Below are 21317 nucleotides of genomic sequence, written 5' to 3' on the forward strand. Positions count from 1 at the left end.
GAAAACCATTTTTGTTCCATCACAAAGAACTAGGTCACCCTCTCATAATTGTCAATCATGCAATAAATCTCTCTGTGGCACAAATGAATACGGCATTGGGAATGAGACAAAGCTTATTGGCATGCTATGTCAGCTTGACTCAATTCATCCTCCTTTTCACACAAGACCATTCATATGTGAAGTTGTGCGAGGGTGACTCTCTTTCACACTCTCTCACACACTCACACACACGCATCTGTTTCTCTCCGAGCAACCCGCACACTCCTTGCACACAACCAAACAAGCCCCCCAAAATCACCCCCCACCCCCACCGTCCACCCTCCAGCTTCTAATGTGGAAGTTGCACAGGGTTCATACATGTGGACAGACAGTTTCAGCTAAAGGCTCATTTATTATCATAATAACTCCTTGATTTCCATAAAGAAGTTGTCTCGCTGCATTTTCTGCACTAATGTGGAATTATTAGCGATACTCAAATAACTCTTAAAACAAATGCTCTCGGGGCATCAGCACAGGCACTTTGGTTGACTTTGACTGCTGGAATTAACGGCAAACACAATTCCTGATTTCATCAGACGAAACCAAACTGTCCTGACTCCTGACTTCTGCACTGACCTCATAGCACGCCAGGTACACAGGGCTCTGTTTCCCAGCTTTCTGATTGGCTGAGAGCTATGACTTGACACAGCACTACAGCTTCATCCACTGAGGTTTGTGTCACATCTCTGAGGACCCAGCTGTCACTCTTTAAGAGGAGGGTAATAATAGCCAGGCGCCACAGCAAGTGGTGGCACAGGCGATTTTAAAGAAACATCAGGGAGACGGTGACATTTGAGTCTACGAGGACAGAAACCCAAGCGCAGCAACCAATAAAGACTCCCGCCGATATTCTCACTAGGCTCACACAGAGACACAGAGGCAGAGACGGGGGGAGAGAGAGGGAGAGAGAGAGCGAGAGAGAGAGAGAGGGTGAAAGGCAAAGAGAGATGTCAGTGTAAGATGAAAATGTGTTGACCTGGTGATATTGATACCCTGTTCATAACCTCTACAGGTGTGCAGTGGCATCAGGAAGCAGCTGTGGGTGGGGTTCACTGTGGATTAAAGCAAGAATTGCAAACCTTTTTTTTTTTTTTTCTCATCTCACTGGATGAGTTGCTGTTTCACTACAAACTGCTGTAGCTGGAATGATTCGCTGGGAAAAAAAAATGACTATATCATTACGCTACAACGCTTTGTGTGTTGTTCGTCAATAACACTTTCATATCATTTATTATTTTTCATTTGGAGCCTAAATGTTTTTATTATTTTAATTATGCATTTTAAGACTTCAAACTGAGATTAATTCCTTCCATTTTTTTTTCAAGAAATATTAATATTGCAAACAGCCCATGATTAATTATGAATCCTTTAATGGTGATTTAGTTTGCTGAATGAGATTTTTTTTCCAACTTATTTCATTTTTCTTTTCTCTTTTTTTTTGTGTTTGAAAGACAGATCTGGAGCAATCTGCCAATCAGTGTCAAACTGCAAATACTGTAGTTGGATGTTCTTTATATATATTGAAGAAAAATATGCTTATTAATGTGCTAGGTATGGGCATCTGGAATTAGAATATACTAATTCTACACATTTTTTTCTAGACCAACTTCAGTTTTTTACTAAAACGGCTTCAGTATTACAATTAAATTAGTTCTTAATTAAACTTTTTTTCTTTATCTAAAAAAATATTTTTTTAAACTCCAAATCCTGAAAGAAGAGCGCCTCATTGGGGGCTTATTTAATGTAAAAAGGGAGGTTACAATTCAAAGCAACAAATTGACTGCGTAAAGTCTTTCTGGTGTATAAGTGAATTCAGATCCACATAAATAGCTGTGGGGCTGTTTTCTTAGTTTTGCATCAGAAGATACTGACTGAGCAGATGCTTTGAACTACCGTGGAATGTGCAGTTAGTCTCAAGTGTCATTAGCTTCAGGGCTTTTCCAGCTAGCACCAGGTAAAGATTAGATAACAATCAGCTCTTTAACAGATTCGGTTGGAGGCGCTGGGGCCGTTCCTGTGCTGCGGAGCTCACCTGAAGCTAACAGCAGAAGAAGAACGCGTGCACACGATGTCATTTCCTCTTTTGATGCTTTTCTGTGATGTAGCGTTGAGCCCAGTAAGGAACACAGCTCTTGTTAAATTACAGGTCACTGGTTGCTCATAGGGTGTGTCTGTGAGTGTGTGCTTGGATGTGAAATCATTTATTTGATAATAAATTGTAATGTGTTAAACAGAAATTTTATGTCACAAAATTATTCACCCGCCTCACAAACAACTAAGCAAACCTATCAAATTTAGGAAAACATATTATTTCAATTATATTACTGTTACTTTTTATAGAAAGTGTTCATAAACAGTGACTTATTGCTTTTAGAAAAAAGCATGGAAAAAAAAGTTGTTTAATATGACGGGCACTACTTCTTGAAATTCCAAATGTACAAAGGTCTTTTTGTTGTTTGGCATTCCTTTCTCAGGATCCCTCAATTATTAAGGAGGAGGACTTTGTATTGAGCAAAAGGGCTCCGAAAACATTCACACTGGAGGAATAACATCTGCATGTTTACTCAAGAGAAGATTCATCCCTGATAGGCTCCACGAAAATGAAGAGGGGGAGAAAAAACAAGAAGAGGAAATTTGTGGAATCCCATCTGAGATTGCTTCCCTGATGGATTCCTTTTCCTGTCAGCTCAGACGAGAAATGAAGCTGGGGAAAATTAACTCCTGATACAGCCACGCTGAATTAGACAGAGAAAAGGAGGAGAAGAAAAAAGAAAAAAAAAACCCAACACACTTTTTAAGGATTCCAGCCTTGTCATTTTCAATTTTCTGCTCTTTGGACATGCTTGTATTCAGATTCCCCAACATCTATTCGCCATATCAATCCTAATTAGACAATCTGGGCCCACGAAGGATGGGAGCGGAGTTATTTGCATAATTTAATCATAAATACTCAGTGATACATATTTCCAAATGCATTTGTACAATTATCTTTTCATCCTTGGGGCAAAAGTATTAATACGATTAGGCAATAATTCTTTAAAAAAAAAAAGAAAAAAAAGGCGAAAATAGGAAACCAGCAAGTGTGCACTCTTTTTTAAACTCCAGCTTTGGGCTATATGAAAAATTAATTAATTTCTGAGGAAAATCAATTTCTCTATGTGACCATATTAGACAGAGGCTGGCAAGAGCCTGCATTCCTTCTCCAATCAGGAAATCTCATCTGCTCCCTCTAACTTCTGTCAGTAGTATTTAACATCCTGGTACAAGCGCCAGTGACTTCCACCGTGCTCCCTAAATGTGCTGGAATATGAAGGAGCCCACAAGTAAAGGCAGCCTCTATCTTTGCTGAGAGAAAGTGGGAAAAAAAAAAAAGGGGGGGGGAGGGAGGAGTTGGTGGAAATCTGCATGACCAAAAAGTCTTCTGCTGGCATGTCAGGGAACGACTCTCATGTGTGAAATGAGAAGAGAAAAAATCAAGCTGAACAACTTTAATACGCATCTTCCCTCATGTTGCCAGATCTTCAACTACTTATGACTGTCTGTAAAAGTTCAAACTAAAGCAGTTTTAGGTGGCTTGCAAAAAAAAAAAAAAAGAAAAAAAGGAATCAAAGAAGCAAGAGCTGGTGTTTCAAAACCTTTTTCTTTTTTTTTTTTCCTAAAAAAAAACTAAATTGCTAATTCAATTGCTGCAAAGACATGCAAATAAGCAGCATGGACAACTAATGCATCCAACAGGCAAATTAACAATACAGGCCTCTTTGCCATGCAAATAGCCTCTAAATCCACAAATGACACTAGACTGTGTCAAACAAAGCCTCTCTAACAAGTGAAATCTGTGGTTTTAACAGTCTTGGCTCAGCTTCATTTGAAGCTAAAGAAATATGATCCTGAAAGAAATGAAGAAATGGAACGTGTTTAGTTAACCGAGCTGCTCGATGGACTTTTCTAAAAAATGTCTTAATTTGCTCTTGTTCCAACTCAGTGAATGTCAAGTCAATAAAGCAATTCAGATTTTCAAGGAGACTATTTGTTTGCAAAAAAACAAAACAAAAAAAAAAAAAAAAAAAACACCTTGCCACCATCTGCCAACTGCACAGTTGACTTCAGCACATGTACTGTACCTAATCAAATTTAGCAGATCCCCACTGAAGGATTAAAAAATGAGGGGGAAAAAATTGACTTAAAATGTTTTTTTCTTTTCTTTACTTCAATAAAGAAACAACACACAATATGAGGGCCAATTTGGCTTTCGAGAAAGTACTTCAATAGATTTGTATTTTAAACAGCTTTGTATACCATTATCTCTCACCCTCTCTTTCTCTCTTCCTCTATCTCTCCCCCTCTCCTTCTCCTTCTCTAATCAGGCATCTGTCACTCTGTTTTTGAAGTTATTATCGCCCCAGCTCCCTCTTGGATGTGGTTGCTGGGTGACGGGTATCTTAGCACCCACTCTGACTGGGAATGATTTGAATGGAATCCAGAAATCTCCCCTGAGTACCTGTAAACACATCCGTGCCTTGTAGAAAACAAATATATTATAAGAGAGCTCAGCAGAGGAGAGGAGGGAGAGAGACAAGCTGGCACCCTCGGTGGCAGCTCACACTGAGCGCTAAACAAAACAATTACCGTCATTTGCAAATATGTGTGTTTAGGCATAAACATGCTTGAAATGGGAACAACAGAGGTGATAGCTCTCATAGCACTACCTGTCATACCCGTATCAATTATATAGATTTGTTAAAGAAAAAGTGGCTTTGCCGTGACCTGCCATGTGAAACGTTTCACAGCCAGAGCTGTTTGACTGAAACCAGCCGGGGAAAATCTATTTAAGAAGGGCATGTAAGTGAAAAGCCAGCCCATTCCCAGTGGTGGGACATTGTCTACGGCGTGTGGTTAACCTTCAGGGGTAGACAATGATTGTCAATTAACTGCTGTATTTTTTTGCGCCCCAGCATCGGATAGCCTGCCTCCACGAAGCAGACCAATGAGAGATATGCGATATCTCTGCGCCGCCCCCGTGTTATAATAACCTTTCAGTGAGTTCAAGTGTCACGCAGCAATAAGAACCTTTTTCATCCCACCGCAGGGAAAATGAAAAGGAAAACAAGTAGCTGGAACATAGGGCTCCTGGAGGGCTCCTGGAGGGCCAGAGTCATAATGTAGAGGGGTTGGGGGGGGATTACTAAACCTGGATCAGGATGGGAGCAAATGCGAACACTGGTAATCTGGCATGAGAGTCCTTAAGAAAGCGAAGGGGTTGAGTGGCCATGTCTTTTTTTTTTTTTTTTTTTTTTTAAATATGAACAATAATTACCAGGTATTATTAAGTTGACTCAGATGCTGGAAAACTATGAGAGAAATGTTCAAAAAGGAATTTTAATTGGACAATTTTTTTTAAATCACTGGTTAAAAAAAAATAAAAATAAATAAATAAATCCAAGTTTTCCATTGAATGTGTTCAAACAGAGTTCTGCTTGTGGCATGGTAAGCATGGTGGGGGGACCAGTTTGGTTGGAGCTTGTTTGTGTCCACATCTAAAGTAAAACAGCAGGTTGCAGCGGTGCTCTGTGATGCTATTCACGTTCACACTGTGTGCAAAATGAGAGTAGTGTTGTTTTAGCACAATAGAATGTGGGAGGGGGGGGGAACTGCATGTGAAATAGTAGGATCCATTGTACAGGCGTATTATTCACTTCATTGTTATCACTCTGCCACTGTATAAAAAAAGAGCGGTGACATTGTGGTAACGGGGTGAGATGAAAAGCTAAACTATCCCAGGCAGCAGGCTGTTGTTGTGTAACCTGAGTGGGTTAACCGGTGAATTCGGATACTTTTTTTTTTTTTTATCTGACTGGAAGTCGCTGCAAAGCACAACGGTGACTTGGGAGAGGCAACTTATCCTCACCTGCAGGGCAACCTGCGCCCTGTTTACTCAAAGCGATCATTTTGTCAGCAGCAAATGCAACGACAGACGGAGTAAAGCACACATCCTTGCAAATAAAATCATCTCTTTCTAAGTAACAGAAGCCTTTTATCCAGCGGATGCCTCACTGTTCCATGATGTAATTCTCCAAATGGGGCAGGCAGGCAGTCAGGGCCCGGTCTGAGTGATTGATTTCAGCCCAGCACCGGGAGAACCTGGCTGCTTTCAGAGACAATTACAGTCCTGTCCATGTGCCTGTAATAGCCCAGCACTTTAGCGTCATTAAAGCGACGCGAGGCACTGCATTATCCTTTAACCCCATCGCTGGCCATCCCCCCATTGACAACCTGGAGAGTTCAACCACATACTTTGTCACCTGAAGCTCCACACCAAGCTGGAGTGGAGAGTCACCGCACCGCACATTTCTCACTATGGAAGGAGGTGAGGGAGGGAGTGAGGGGGTGTTCAACTCCCTCGGCGCTTTATGTAAATGATGCTTAAGCACCAAAGTGCACAGGTGAGTTGTTGAGACGATTGCTGCTGGAATGGAAACATGAGGCTGCAGTGTATCTGCATGTAGACGTGTGAGGCCGACTGTTACAAAACGAGCTTAAAGAGAACAAGAACGCTGTTTGCTGATGGCAAGGGGCCATTATGAAACTTTAAATAAATGAAGTACACGGAAAACAACTTTGGAAGTAAAAACGTTTCACTGGGATGAGATGAGTCTGAGTCAACTTCAAATGTTTTATTTGTCTGATTTTTTTATTTTTTTTTTTAATACCAGGCCTAACTGTTTCAATTTTAAGGCTCAATAAATAATGATATACTTTTCTCTTAATGGCAAAAACACATAAATAAACTAAATAAATTTTTTGAAAAAATCTGTTTACAAAGCAACTCATGCAATGTGTGAGCGAGAGTTTGTGTGTGTTGCTTTTAAAATGTGCTCATGGCACATCTATAACTCAGTTGTCAGCTGCAATTTCACTGTGTTAAATTTGCAAATGGGTGCATGCTTTTAAACCGCGACTCAAAGTCACTTCATGTGTTTACTGCTGCTCCCCACTGATGTGTGTCTTTCCATCATATTTGCATTTCCAGCTCATTTCTGGGGGAGCAGATCAATACGGAATCAATCACAGTGACAGGTGAGATGGTAAATTTTGACCAAGCTGAGCCATCCTGTGAGACTGAGCGATACATCACAGACAGGAGCAACAGGACAATAAAAAAAAAGGCTTTTAATCAAATATTGATCTCTGCTTAAATCAATTCAATTCAAAACACATGAAGCTGAAAATATTTCAGTTGCTGATTTTTTTATGCACTTGTTTTACAGGTGTAGTGTTTACCAACTCCCTGTTTATTCTTAATTATGTGTTTACACTCTTAACTGAATTATAGCAAACCATTTAAATTTGGGAGAAAAAAAAGTGTTATTACACACTTATTACATACTTCTCAATCATACACGTTTCTCTTTTTTTATTTACTAGTGGAATCCAAAATGAATAATGTCATGAATAAGAAAACATTATTCTAATCTATTTCTAATAAAAATGGATCTGTCTTGTTTACTTTTAGGAGCTTTAAGTTGTTATATGACAAGTGCATAAAATGAGCCAAAGCCTTCTTTATTTTTCAATCTCTAAAATGTGAAATGAAAAGTTGCTAAACAGTGAAAGAAAATTTTAGTTCGGCATGTCTGAAAAGGGGTGAAAGCTTTGTGTGTTCGTGGGATGGACTTTTACAAAGTACATGTGCATCTACAGTTTACTCAAAATATTTTGAAACTCAACTGAAGTGTAGCCTACATTATCGATTTACTTGCCCCAGAAGGAGACAGACTATCCATCATGGCACAGCTTTGTCCTGCACGTGTTTTTAAAAAAAAAGAAAAAAAAAAAAAAAAAAAAAAACTTTCACTCAACTTTCTACCTGGTAAAAACGCGCTGGTGCGTTCACGTCCAACACACAACAACGTACACATTTCTTCCACGTTTGGATGCTAAACTTAACACTTATGATGACAATAATCAAATTTCTAATTATCATGCCCCGAACCAGTTCTGTTTAGGGAAAATGTCTCCCCCTCCTTTCTTGCCCCTGCGCCTTTTTACGCACGGATGTCCGCAAAGGGGAGATTTAACTCCAAATTGCACGCAGAGCCTCTCCACTAACCTGGCATTGGTGCAGTCGTTGTAGAGAGTCTCGAAGTCTTTTCTGGAAATGAGTTTGCAGCGGTTCACCCCGGGTTGGATGGCGCCGAGCCCTCTGAGGATGCGGACTTGTTCCACATTGCACACCACCGGCGTGATCTCGAGCCGCTTCAGCTTGGTGTAGACCGTATGCAGTCCGCCGACCAGGTGCTTCAGGAACAGGTCGAAAGCCTGCGGAAGGCAGATGAGCTCGCAGCCGTCCACGGTGAAAGAAGCCACTTTTGCGCCGCGCAACTCGACCATCTTGCACTCGTTGTTTTGCGGTATATTTTCAACAGGCGACGGGGTCGAGTAAACGGGCTTGCTGGGGGGTAGAGCTGCCGTCGGAGTCGGGATGCCCGGACTGCTGGTCGCGAGGAGGTCTGATCTGAACAGGTTCTGTCCGGGTCCAGATGGGGGGGCCAGGGATGGAGAAGGTGATGAAGTTGTCGACGGCGGGGACGTCGTGGCGGAGGGAGTCGAGATTGGAGGCGGTGGGACCAGGGGAGTTGGTGGGATCAGAGCAGCCGGTACGGCCATGGTCACCTACAAGAGGGGAAGAGAGGAGCCGAAGTTCAAAGTAGAAAACCCAGCCTGCCGAGACACCCCTGAATGAAAGAATCCACGAGTTTAGCTCCTCAGCTAAGTTGGGAAGTAAAAAAAAAAAAAAAAAAAAAAAAAAAAAAAAAAAAAAAAGAGCCACCAAAGAGGGGAAAAAAAAAAAAAAAAGGCGTGCTGAGTGAGGGTGATTCTTTGAGGGGGGGTGGGGGGCCGAGCAGCGGGACAATGATCAAAGATAGGAGGAGGAATGACAGGAGGAAAATGAGCTGAAAAGTGCAGCTCCGCTCTGTGGATGAGTTGTTATTGTCACACGGTACGGAGAGGGAGGAGCTAGGGGACAGTGGAGCCTTTGAAGAACACACAACTGCTCTCCGATTAAGGGCCATTTTTCATGTCTGTTAGAATATTGTCTTTTCATTTCCACTTTTTTTTAGCGATCTAACTATATAGAAACAGAGCAGGTATCACATTTTGTGTGTGTTTGTATTGATACAAACGGTCGCAACCACATTTCATTATCTATTTTATCCAAAATGATTAAAAGAAAAATTCTTCAGACATAAAAAGAGAAGACAGAAAGGAAGGATCAATTATTTTTTTTATTATCTTTGACTCTTAGCTATTTTTGCTTCTCTTTGGGATTCTATCAAACTTTAGTTCCAGCATCGGTACTGCAACACTGTTAAAAGTCATTCTGATGTCATATTTGTCTTATTTTCTGATTGAGTTTAAGTCATGTTCAGGGATCTGCCAGAGAAGATCATTTGTCCAATTCAAGTAGCTATCCTTGTTTTTGTTGTTGTTTGTTTGGTTGAGTTTTTTTTTTTTTGTTGTTGTTTGTTTGTTTTTTTTACATTTGAGTACACATGCATTCTCTTTCAATTAAATGTTTTTAATAAATAAAATGGCTGTTCTCCAGAATTTAAAACTAAATAAGCATAATCTCAAGTTGCTCAGTATCGTTATTAATTTCACAAATCTTAAATCAAAATCCAGAAGCAGTGTAAAAACTAAGTGCACCTTTGCAACTTCCAATTAAATGAAAAAATGACAAAACACACATGTGATCCTTATCACCTGTATTTGATTAACTGATCATCAGCAAGTTTGAGCACATCTATGAAACATTCTGACTTTCATGACAGTTTGCTAGTCTGGATCATCCATGTGTGTTAATCCGAGGCGCATCAGCAATGAAGAAACAACTGTTGCTGCCCATCAATCTGGGAATGGTTATAAGTCTTTTCCAAACAGTTTGGACTCCATCATTCTAAAGTGAAGAAGAAGAAATTGAAGTGGAAAACATTTAAGACTGTTGCCAATCTTGGCAAAGAGTACGTGTCCCATGAAGCTCATCCCAAGGTCAGACGACGCAGAGTTCAGGGAAACTGAGCTACATCTCAGACTCTACAGGCCTCAGTTAGCATGTCAAATGTTAAAGTTTGTGACAGTAAAATTGAAGTAGGACTGAACAAGTATGGCATGTGAAGAAGAGAAAAAAGCTTTCTGTCTTTCTAAAAAAAAAAAAAAAGTAAAACAAAAAACATGGCTGCACAGCTTAGATTTTACAAGTTACATCTGAGTGAACCACAAAACTTACAGACTAATGTCCTTTGGATATATTTAAGTGTAGATGTTCAGTCATAATGCACAGCACTACTCTGGACAAACCCTTCATGCAAACGGTCAGTCACGGTGGTAGAAAGTTGATGATTTGCTCTTGTTTTACAGGACTTACACACCTTGCAGCCATTGGCTGAAAAAGAAGAAATGAAAGTGTTGCAAAGACCCTGACAAAGTTCAGACCACAAACCAATTGAAAAGATGCTGTGGAACCTTAAAAGACCTTTACATAAAAGATTTCCCCACAAGACTTCTTCTGCAGTATCATTCAACAGATGAAACAGTGACTTGTGATGTATTGTTGTTCACCTGAAGTTGTATTTATATAATTTTAAGGCCTTGTAAGGAGCAAATGTATTATTTACTATGATATGACGTCTTCATTACCTTAAGCTTTGAACATAAATCATATTTATGATATGTTACAATCATGTTACATCATATGTTCAGTCGCAAACAGTGAGGTCATTTGAATGTGAGGCACTAATTAAAGTACGATTGTTATGATTTTTCTCCATTCGTGAAAATGTCTAAAAATTTCACCTTCCTAAGCTTGCAATACTTTCAGTGTGCTTTCCATCTTTGGGATAACCTTGTTGTGTTGTGAAGGAACTGCAGGTGAGCTATTCTATGTAAAAAAAAGGAACATAAAGGAGAAAGCACTCAAATTTGTTGGACATAAGAGTCTAACTGAAATATGACGTGGAGCGCTAAACCCCTTTAAAAAAATAAGCATTTAGCATCAACTGCCATTGTTTGCTTTTCATGAGTCTTTCAATGTTTCAAAGGTGTGAGGCATCTGCTGCACAATATCCAGACAAATCACCAGATTGTTCCAGGGTTAGTCTACATTATGAAGCTGATGATTAAACTAAACTTTTTCAAGCTGAAGCACGGATCTCTCAAACTTTCCTTTAATATCAGTCTCAGACAGGACAGGAAAAGAGGGACAAAGACTTGGAGGGGAAAACTGAGCACTGTGTCATGGGATAAGGTCAAGGCCATGTACAAGTGTATTACTCCAGCTCAGATAGAGTTAACACACGAAGCCAACCAGTGAAGCACATCATGATGTAGAGTATGTCTCCCTGTTTCTCATAATAGATCAAAGCCCTGGTGTAAAGCAGTAAAGTTTGTAAACATTATTTATCATAAATTATAAATTGCATTATTGGTTAATTGCTCTTCTTTATAGTTTTTTCAGGAGTTTTGCACTTTCATTTTTTTCACTCACTTTATGATATTGTAGCCTCTCTTATTATTTTGTTGAGCTCATTTTTCAAACTGCAGTCTTGAGATTTAAAATATAAAATATCCCAGTTCTTAAAGTTTATTGCAAAATTCATACCATGATAGTTCTCTTTCAAAGAACTTTTTAGCTCATTTTACATTTTACCATTATATGGAATGAGTGCTGTGTTCACCTATAACAGTTCTGTTTATCCTGCTTGCATTTGCCTTAAATATGGTGTATTCCTAAATGCCCTGTTGTGTCAGAAAAGCTTTAAGATAAGCCATTTTAAAATTATCATTCAGGGAAGAGGTAGCTTGTAGTGTAAAATCAATAGCTGCTTAAAATTCATTGCCAGGCAATCCATCTGCCCTTTATGTTGCTAACCTTTCACTTAAATATGCACCATATTAAGATTTCATTATATACAATGACTGTCACAACAGTTTGCCCACTATTTTTCTTGTTTGCATGGGTTAACTGCAAATCATTGTGCTTGTAATTTCTGAAAAATGACTTTCATTAATATTATCCAGAATATAGAAAAATAAAAGCGAAAAAAAGAAGTTGTATATGTATATTTGTATATGGGTGTATGAATGAATGTATATATGTATGTAGGTACATATATATATATATATATATATATATATATATATATATATATATATATATATATATATATATATATATATATATATATATATATATATATATACAGCACTCATTCCATATAATGATGAGCCTCAGCAACCCAATAGGTATGAAAAAGCAAAACAGGATATGTATTATGTCTGAGATACAAAAGCCCCTCAGCATACTGGGTGGGCTGCATGTGTCTGACCCAAGTTAAGAAAACAAAGCATTACAACAAGTAAAAAAAAAAAAAAAAGGCTTTGTACGCTTGTGCTCTAAATTACACCACAATGCTTTGTTGATCTAATTCAACACAAATGTAAAATCATTTAAGCGTGGAAAAAAAATGTTCAGGAAGAACCTCAAAAGTAAAAATGGTCTTTGTTAAAATAATGTTCCAAATGAAGTTTCCAACATTTAGTTAACTAAGTACCATAAACAGTTCACAGACTTTCTGAAAACTAGACAGAAGTACAGAACATGCGGATGAGATTGCAGTAAACAAATGACTTTGTCAAAATGTAATCACCCTGTATGATGTATGGCTTCGGGAAAGTGTTTGAAAATGTATGGATATGGGACAGGACTTGTGTATGATCAATGACACACTATATTGTTTGATGTAATAATTTATTCACCCCATAAAGCTTTGATAAAACAATGTTGAAAAGCAATTTAAATTGAATTCATTTAAATGTCAATTCTCATGGTTAGGATTTTTCTATAATTGGCTATTTAATTAAAATAATTTTCATAGTCATTAATACAGCCAGCAACTTGTAGCACACTGACGTGTTTTAATTACATGGTATTAACAAAATTGATATGCTTTAGAAAGCATGGTGAATAAGAAATAATTAGACCAATCATACATCATCCTCTTATGGACATTAAGTGTATCACAATATAATTGATTAACTTAAAAAACGAGAGAGATAAATAACTTTAATTGTACAGAGTTGGTGTACAGAGCTTGGAACAAAGAATCACACTTACGATGTATTATATTTCATAGGCAATTCATTATCTGTAACATCACTTAGCTCTCTGTGGCCAGTACTCTCCTTTAACCTATGATTACATGACGTTTGAAAGCACCGATACTGTGTAGTCTTTTAAAATGTCCTTTTACCTCGTCGGCATAAATCTTCAAAATGCTTTTCGGCACGGGGCAAATAAGTGGAACAAAAGCAGCCTCAGACATAAGAATCATTTAGATGCTTGGAATAAAGCACTTATTGATCATGAATATTTGTTTTTCCAAGGTTACTCTGCTTTGACCCCATCTCTCCTTAGACAACGGCCAACACAAACATGCCACTTTGGGTGAAGGGGAGATGACAGAGATGCTGGACGGTTGGTGATAATATTACTTTTTGCCACATCAGTGGTTTTCATGGCGGAAAACATAAAGTTTCTGCTTGCAGTGTTAAGTTGTTTAGTATTTAGTGATGGCCTAAGTAATCTTTTGATTGGCTTTTCAGTCACTGTGCAAACTAACATGCGGAGAATTTTTTTCTAGACAGTGTTTTTGCTCATATGACACACTGAGAAACCAACATTACAGTTAATTTGCGATTAAATGGAATAATGATGGATTCTAACTTTTGTTTTGGTTAAAACTTCGCACAAAACTGTCAGACATTGAGGTCTGACCATAAGTTTTTGCACAAAGTCGTACTCATTACACCCTACCTGTTCAGAATATTTAGCACAACATGTGTTAATTACCACAAAAGGAGGTCAGAATATAACCTTAAGCACACATTTCCAGAAAATAAGACTGCTCAGCTCTTTTGGAGTAATTATTTGGAAGTTTTCAACTGTGTCTATAAGTTTCTTTTAGAGCAGTGATATAATAAAATGCCATAATTTTGTGCATGAAGAGTTTGCAGACTCACTGTCTCACCCAAGTTCTGCTGTAGTCCTATAAGTTTTGTGAATCCACTGTTTTCCACCTCTTGATTTAATTGTTATAGACAAATGTTGAACTTAACTTAACTGATATAAATGCTCTTTCACATAAAGTATGTAAAATAACTACTTTCCGGTACTGCTCGAAGGCGGTCAAACGGAGCTCAATTTATTTCCAAAGAGCCAGCCCTCCAATACTCCCACAATTAGAGCAGTCACGGCCCACATCCTCCAGTACTTCATTTGATGCCACGCAGCTTCCAATATAACTAAGGTGCAAGAAACAGAGAGATTTGTGGATATCTAAATTGCCAAAGCAAAACCTGTATAAACAGCGGTAATTACCGGGCCATTGACAGTCTCTCAGTGTTGTGCTCATTCTGCCACAGCCGCAGTGATTAAAATGAATCCTCATCGACTTCTCCATTAAAGCGCTGGCAGGAGCGATCCCGTGACCTTTCCCCATTGATTGAACATAACAATCACAATTCAATTGTAATGCAAAGAGAACATTTGTTATAATGTACATGAGATGCATGAGCCATTTCCTGGGAGCGGAGAAGGGTAATCAATGGAGTGACTCTTGGCGTGATGCAAGGAGAATGAGGCTGTTTGCAGGCCCTAATTCATACAGCCTGCAGTGTATGATGGAAAGCAATAATATGCATGTAAACACCCTGATTTCTCTCTGCTCATCGTTCAATAGGATAACAACAAATCTTGACTTCTGTATCTATATACAGTGCCGCCATGACTGGTAGTGATGTGCATCTACACACTGCCTGATACTCTTCTGAGATCAAAGTTTGAGCCATATATCATGTCAAATGGCAGTATCACCAGCTAAGCTATCTTTGAGAGAGCAGCAGCTGGCATGGCTTAAACATGACTTCAGAGACACCAGCCTGTTGCCACTACAGTCAAAGAAATAAGCAAAGAATTGAGACAAAACATGTAAAAACTATATGCTGGAGCAGTAAAGTCACAAGTGTAGCCATGTCATATATCATGTCATGTCGGAGAGTATGCTACGATAAAGCAAGGACAAGCTTATAAAAGTGCAATAACTAATGATTAGCGAAACACAAGCAAGTGAAATGACAACTTGCACAATCCACATCTCACTGAAAAGAAAAGCAGATAGGCATAACAAGCCCTTAAAAGCCGCACTCCATCACGTCTTTCAAAAACTGACTTATGAAGAGTGTATGCGAATGATGTCCTTAAGGGATTTCTTTTTTAGAATCAGGAGATTATAGTTTACACGGACATTAAACAGATTAAACCAGCCAGCTCTCTAAAGGCAGTTTATCTAATGGAGAAAATGTGGTATGCTAATTGAGAAATTCCGATGGCAAAATTATATTTAAAGCCCTCTCCCTCACCCTCTTGCTCCGTCTTTCCACTGGAGGATTTTTTTCTTTTTTTTTTTTTTTTTTTTAGTTTGGCTTGATGAAATCAAATGGCTAATCACAGCCATAAGCTGTGAGACATTAGCTGAGTGAAACAGTGTTTGCCATGCTAAAACGTGATTGTCTCGGAAAACTTCATCGATGACAGATTCAATTCCATTTAGTAAATGTTTAATAAATGTTGTACAAACAGGCAGGCCTATCTCGCCGCGCTTTGGAAAACAAAGGGAAACTTTAATTGCTTTAATCATCCCTAGCTTTGACGTTGTTATTGGCCTTAAAAATAGCAGTTAACAGAAACTGTCCTGCTGAGGAAATTGAACCACATTTGGAAAACGATCCGCAATTAAGATAGGGGCATCCCGAGAAGCTACGTCCTGGCAAACTGTTGTGACTATAGGAAAAACATTCCAAGTCATACAAAGCTTTTCAATTAACAGAAGGACCCTAGGAAAACAACCTCCCTATTATGTATAACTTACTTTAATCAGATTGAAAGCAATTGTATCCCTTTTGAAAATCCCTTAACACAAACATGTTAATTAACAGATAGGAAAGTGGAGAGATGTATTTTTCATTAGTGGGTAAAATAATGTTCCCCTTTAACATCAAGGAAAATCAACTGCTTACTGCAGTTAAACCAGTCAGCGGTGTAAATTCCCTGCCAGCATTTTTATTTAAAACCTCATTAATGTGTTTCAAGCCAGCATAGCTGTACCTTTAATCTGCACTAAAAGGAAATAATGCGTTTCCTGCTTTATTTACCAGCCTTACTTAACAAGTGTTCCTGTACAATTAGAATTGTTAATAGATCTGGAAACAAAAGGACTTTGAAGGTGGGAAAGTGCTGACATTATTTCACAGGGGGAAAACACTCCTGAGAAAAAAGATCTGCTGTAAATGTAGTTTCCTGGAACACAGGCATACTGCAATTTTGGTCGCTCTCATTAGAAATGCCATGCACAGGATATAAATCAAGGCCCGTAAAACATTTCATTGCCACACAACACTAAATTACACACTTGCTGGTTTGCCACACTGATTGTGTTTAAACATTGTAATTTTACTTTATTCCCATTAAATCTATGCAGAGTTTTACAATCCATAAACCGAGTATCTGTAATAAACGTTAATAAATGTCAGAATTTGCATTTGGAAAAAAAAAAATACACCCAGCTACATTTTTTGCAAATATCAATCTATGAACCTTTCAGCATTTCGTCAAACAAAATGCTAATTGTACCTTTAGGAATTTGGGAGACAAGTGACAAGAAATGAGATGCAATGTCCTTTGGAATGAGGATATCAGCTGAGCTGGAATACATTAAATACGCGACCAAAGCAAAGTACAGCAGGACTGTTTAGGTAGAGAACAAAAGACAGGGAGAGCCTATGCAACTTATTCATGTATTACATTGTCATTCTTTTCAGCTTTTATATAATCAGATCTGATTTCAGGACATCTCAACAGTAAAAATATCTGCTTTACTTGATTGTATTGATTTTATATGCATCTCCACAAAAATCTAATTACACATGACTATGCATGACAGCAACTGGTTTGCAAGGTATGCTAGCCCAGTTCCCAGTACTTCTTGTACTAAAGTAGTCTTGTCTGTGAAAGGAGCATGTGCAGTTTTTGCACGCCTTATTTCCTCAGGGCTTAGCTGCTTCTCAACTCCAAGTCATCCATGTTTTCCTAAATTTAAATTGATATTTGATTAAGTAAACCTAACCAAGTGGCTTTAAAGAGTAAAATAGAAGTTTCCTGGAGTCAAGCCCAGATTTAGCAGGTGTGTGTTAGATTTATCTACCTGCTCAGGATAGCTGTAAAAAAAAAAAAAAAAAAAAAAAAAAAAAAAAAGGATTATTTTTCTTTGTGCATGTTTCCTGAAAGTTACAAAAAAAAAAAAAAGCATAAAACAGTGCATATACTTACAAAAAGACCTTGAACAGTGAATATACTGGTTATTTTTTCCAAGAAATAAAATATCAAAGTTAATATGATACATCAAAGTTGCATACTGATCAGTATGCAACTTTGATGTATCATATTAACTTTGATATTTTATTTCAAAGTTGCACACTCATCATCAGTATGCAACTGTGCATGCTCATCTTGCATATAACAGACAAACATGCTTCCATGTATGTTAGCTGATGAGTCTGAATTTGTCATATCAGTGGACATAAGTTCTCTGTTGGCTGCTTGACAGACAAACAACCTGTATTGTACTCTTCCTCTGCCGGATGTAAACGGAAACAGGCACGGCTGTCATCTAAAAGAAACTGAACAGGAAAAAGCGGAACTAGTATATTTAATGATACATTTCTAAATACTTTTCAAATTAAAATTGTAGCATTTAGGGTATCCAAATATAGCCTTAGATAAGAGCTGAAAAATATAGAAATATTGACTCAAAATCCAATAATACTGTTACTTTTATGACTAAAATGATGCTATTTTAGACTTCATTTCCTTGTTGTAGAACTAATATTCAAAGTTTACATCTTTTTATTGTTTTTGTGTGAAGTTTTAATTAGTCTTAAAATGATCAAACACTGAAAATTGATAAGTCACTTTTAAGTTATTTAAAAATGTGCCATTGAGTCCAGAAACATCCTCATGTTTACAAACCAAATGGTAATTTTAATAATGGGAAAATAAGCAGCACATTTATTAAAAATTTTCACAATTCACAACATGTTATGTGAGCATTTTCCCTTATCTAGATAACTTACAATAGTACCATATTACTGTATACCTAATTTATTTATGTAAACTTAATGGTAAAATACTTTTTTTTTTTTTCTAAAATCACATTTAACATCGGTTGATCGGAACTTATCCAGGCAGATGGTGATGGTTTTTCTAGAATCATGTGACAGCAATACATAAGATGCTCTTTATAAGTATGTTCAAATGGATTCACAAATTTTGTCAAGTTTAAAAAAGTAAATGAATTGTTGTTGGTTAGTTAGCAAGTGACAGTGATGACACTTGTTCAGCTGTGACATTCACACTGATACATTTTTGTACAGAATTCAGTCTGTAGTTTCTCCAGCTGAAAACTGGAGCAACTTCAGGAGATCTTTTTTTTTTTTTTTTTTTTCTTTCTTTTAGTATACAATGCATTATCTTCTGGTTTTAGTAACAAAAAAAGCACTCTCATGTGGAAAGCAACACAACTGCAGTCATTTTAAGAAGAAGACTGTGAGAAGAGTTTTTGCTAACATATTAGAACTGAACATTATTTAACATGCTGGCTTTAATCACAAAAGCATTAACTCATGTCTCCGTTTGTCATTATCACCATTAACTGTGATGTTATGATGCACAATATGATGCGTCAAAAGAAAGAAAAAGAAAAGAAAAGAAATATCATTTTTGTGCATTAGTATAAGAAGTTATTTGTCTTTTTAGCATCCAGGCTGTAACATCATACATCAAAAAGTCCTCTCAGGGCAGCACGATGTGCTATAATATCTCTCAGTTTGCAGCAGGTCACTATGCTCTGCTGACTTTATAAACTATGCATCAAACAACAATGATTATTCATGTCATTCTTCAAAGGTCCTTGAGAGGAGCTTGATGCAGCAGCAAGTCAACCTTTCGTATTAACTCAAGCTTGGCTAAGATTGTACCATCTGGGCCCTTATATTTCCTGATTAATGCCAAAGAGTTGATTCATATTTGCAACTGGAGCTTAATAAACAAGGATTTCAGAGCTAAATGGCACATACAAATGCTTGGGATGAACTCATACAGAGTATCTAATTTGTTTTCTAGTTAATAAAGCCAAGACATAATTGCTCCTTACAATCATCTTCCAGATTCATAAATATTAGGATTTTGTGATTAGCATAATGTGTTTCTTCCACTGAGGAATAATCCTACAACTCTAAGATGCCTTCAGACATATGTACATAAGATTCTTTATTTGGTCTAAATTAACTCAGCACTGGTACAGCGTGATTAACACTGGTACAAAAAATAATTACTGTTCATCATTGTACAGATTAAGCATCAACAAACTTTTCCTTTTTTAAAAGAATGTTGTTTGTTCTTGACGTTATGGCTTAGCAAAGAAAATTAACTTTGTAATCCTTTCTAGCTCTCGTTTTCATAGTCTGTTTCAATGTCACAGCTCTTGCTCCAAACTTTAGAATGGGCGGTTTTAGGGTTGAAGACGGTGATCCAAATATGAAACAGAGGCCCCACACAACAGTGACCTCTACAGGAGCTCAACAGATGACAATAAAATCTACTTGAATCTCATCCTTTTAGATGTCTTATCTGGTATTTTAGGCCATGGACTTGAAAAATCTTTAAATGAACCTATTTAAATTTGGCTTATTTCACATTAGTATTCCAAATTATGACTATTTCTTTTTCTTGTTTTTTTTAAACGATGAGTCTGATAGTCATTCTTATAAATGTCTTAACATTAAACAGTGAATAAGATGCTAATGAAACTAGTTTAAAACTTATTTATCATAAAGTCATTGTGGATCTTGGTTAGGGTTAAATTAAGGCTGAAGAATGGTGCTTTATAGGCAGCAAGGTGCGATGCAAACAGGTGAGACTGCTGCACCTCAACAAGTAAAACCTTTTCAAGGCCTCAATCCCTTCTCTTTATAGCTGAAGACAAAGAACAGCGCAGACCAGTGTCTTTAGTGGTGGGGAGGAAGAATGGGCTGGTGCCAAGCCACAAAGACCACAGCCAAGTGCAGGATCACAAGGGAGGAATGAATGATGCTCAGATAAGGGACAAAGTAAAGGGAGCAGACCAAACAGGAAAACTAAGAAGGGAGAATGTGCGGGGCGTTGCCTGCCTGAGCAGGAGAATGTGTTGATACGAACATGTGGCATTCCTCTGGGTTTTGTTGCATTGTATCATTTTGATCTGTGTGTTTTTATCAAAACAAGAACTTACCAAAAAAAAAACAAAAAAAACATCCCAGTTTGCTTTATAAATGCATCATTTAGGGATAAGGAGCGTTATAAAGAGACGTGAGACAAGCTTGTTTTGGCAAATACTACATTCAAAGCATTACATAATCCTTTGCTCCTTGATCCAAAAGCCTGTCTCTGAATTTAAAAAAAAAAGAAACTGTCAAGATTTTGAGTGAAATGACCCAAAAAGTCTCCCTAAATGAAAATTAGAGGTGCAACTTAATGCCTTTTTCTTTCTTTTTTTATTTTTGACTGTGATCAGAAAGAAATGAACTACCACTGAATAATACATGTAATGCCAAAACGCTTGGGTGTGTGGGGGTTAAACATTGTTGAACTAATGTGCTGTTTGCACAATTGCAAATCTCAAAATGCAAAATTAGTAATTGTGAACAATGAGAAAAGAGATAAAGCAATACATAGGCCAATCTGCCTCTTTTCCCACACAAGGGACCAGAAGAACACAGGCAATGTTGTACCCCCCTTTCCCTCTTACCAGAGTACTCCTTTATATATTCAAATCCACTTCAGCAGCATAAAATTCTCCCAAGAGACACTATTGTCCTCCTGCTTGTCCCTTGGGCTTCCCATCTCTCAGTAACATCTCTTCACTCCACATTTTGCCCTATACCTAGAAGATAGACTTTTTTTTTCCTCCACAGCCCCCTCTTTATAAATAGTTTCAGCAATTTAATGAAAATTAATCAAAATGTCTTTAAAGCAAGCGCTGAATACATGAAAGCTTTAAAGGCTTAATGCAAATTATTCCAGTTCTCAGATTTTTAGGACAGTCTGAAACAAATGCAATGAATAGCCTTTC

At 37.7% G+C, this 21317-nt stretch overlaps 1 protein-coding gene across 1 annotated transcript in view; it reads right to left on the bottom strand.

Annotated features, from left to right (window-relative positions):
* Window positions 1-8779, bottom strand: part of dachd (dachshund d) — a 91943-nt gene extending 83164 nt beyond the window's left edge. The window contains exon 1 of the mRNA XM_079253742.1: window positions 8147-8779. Coding sequence (XP_079109868.1) covers window positions 8147-8703 — 557 coding nt within the window. The 5' untranslated portion in view covers window positions 8704-8779. The remainder of the gene's footprint in view (window positions 1-8146) is intronic.
* Window positions 8780-21317: the final 12538 nt, after the last annotated feature.

The sequence above is a fragment of the Telmatherina bonti genome, assembly GCF_933228915.1.
Source record: "Telmatherina bonti genome assembly, chromosome: 15".
Lineage (NCBI taxonomy): Eukaryota > Metazoa > Chordata > Actinopteri > Atheriniformes > Telmatherinidae > Telmatherina > Telmatherina bonti.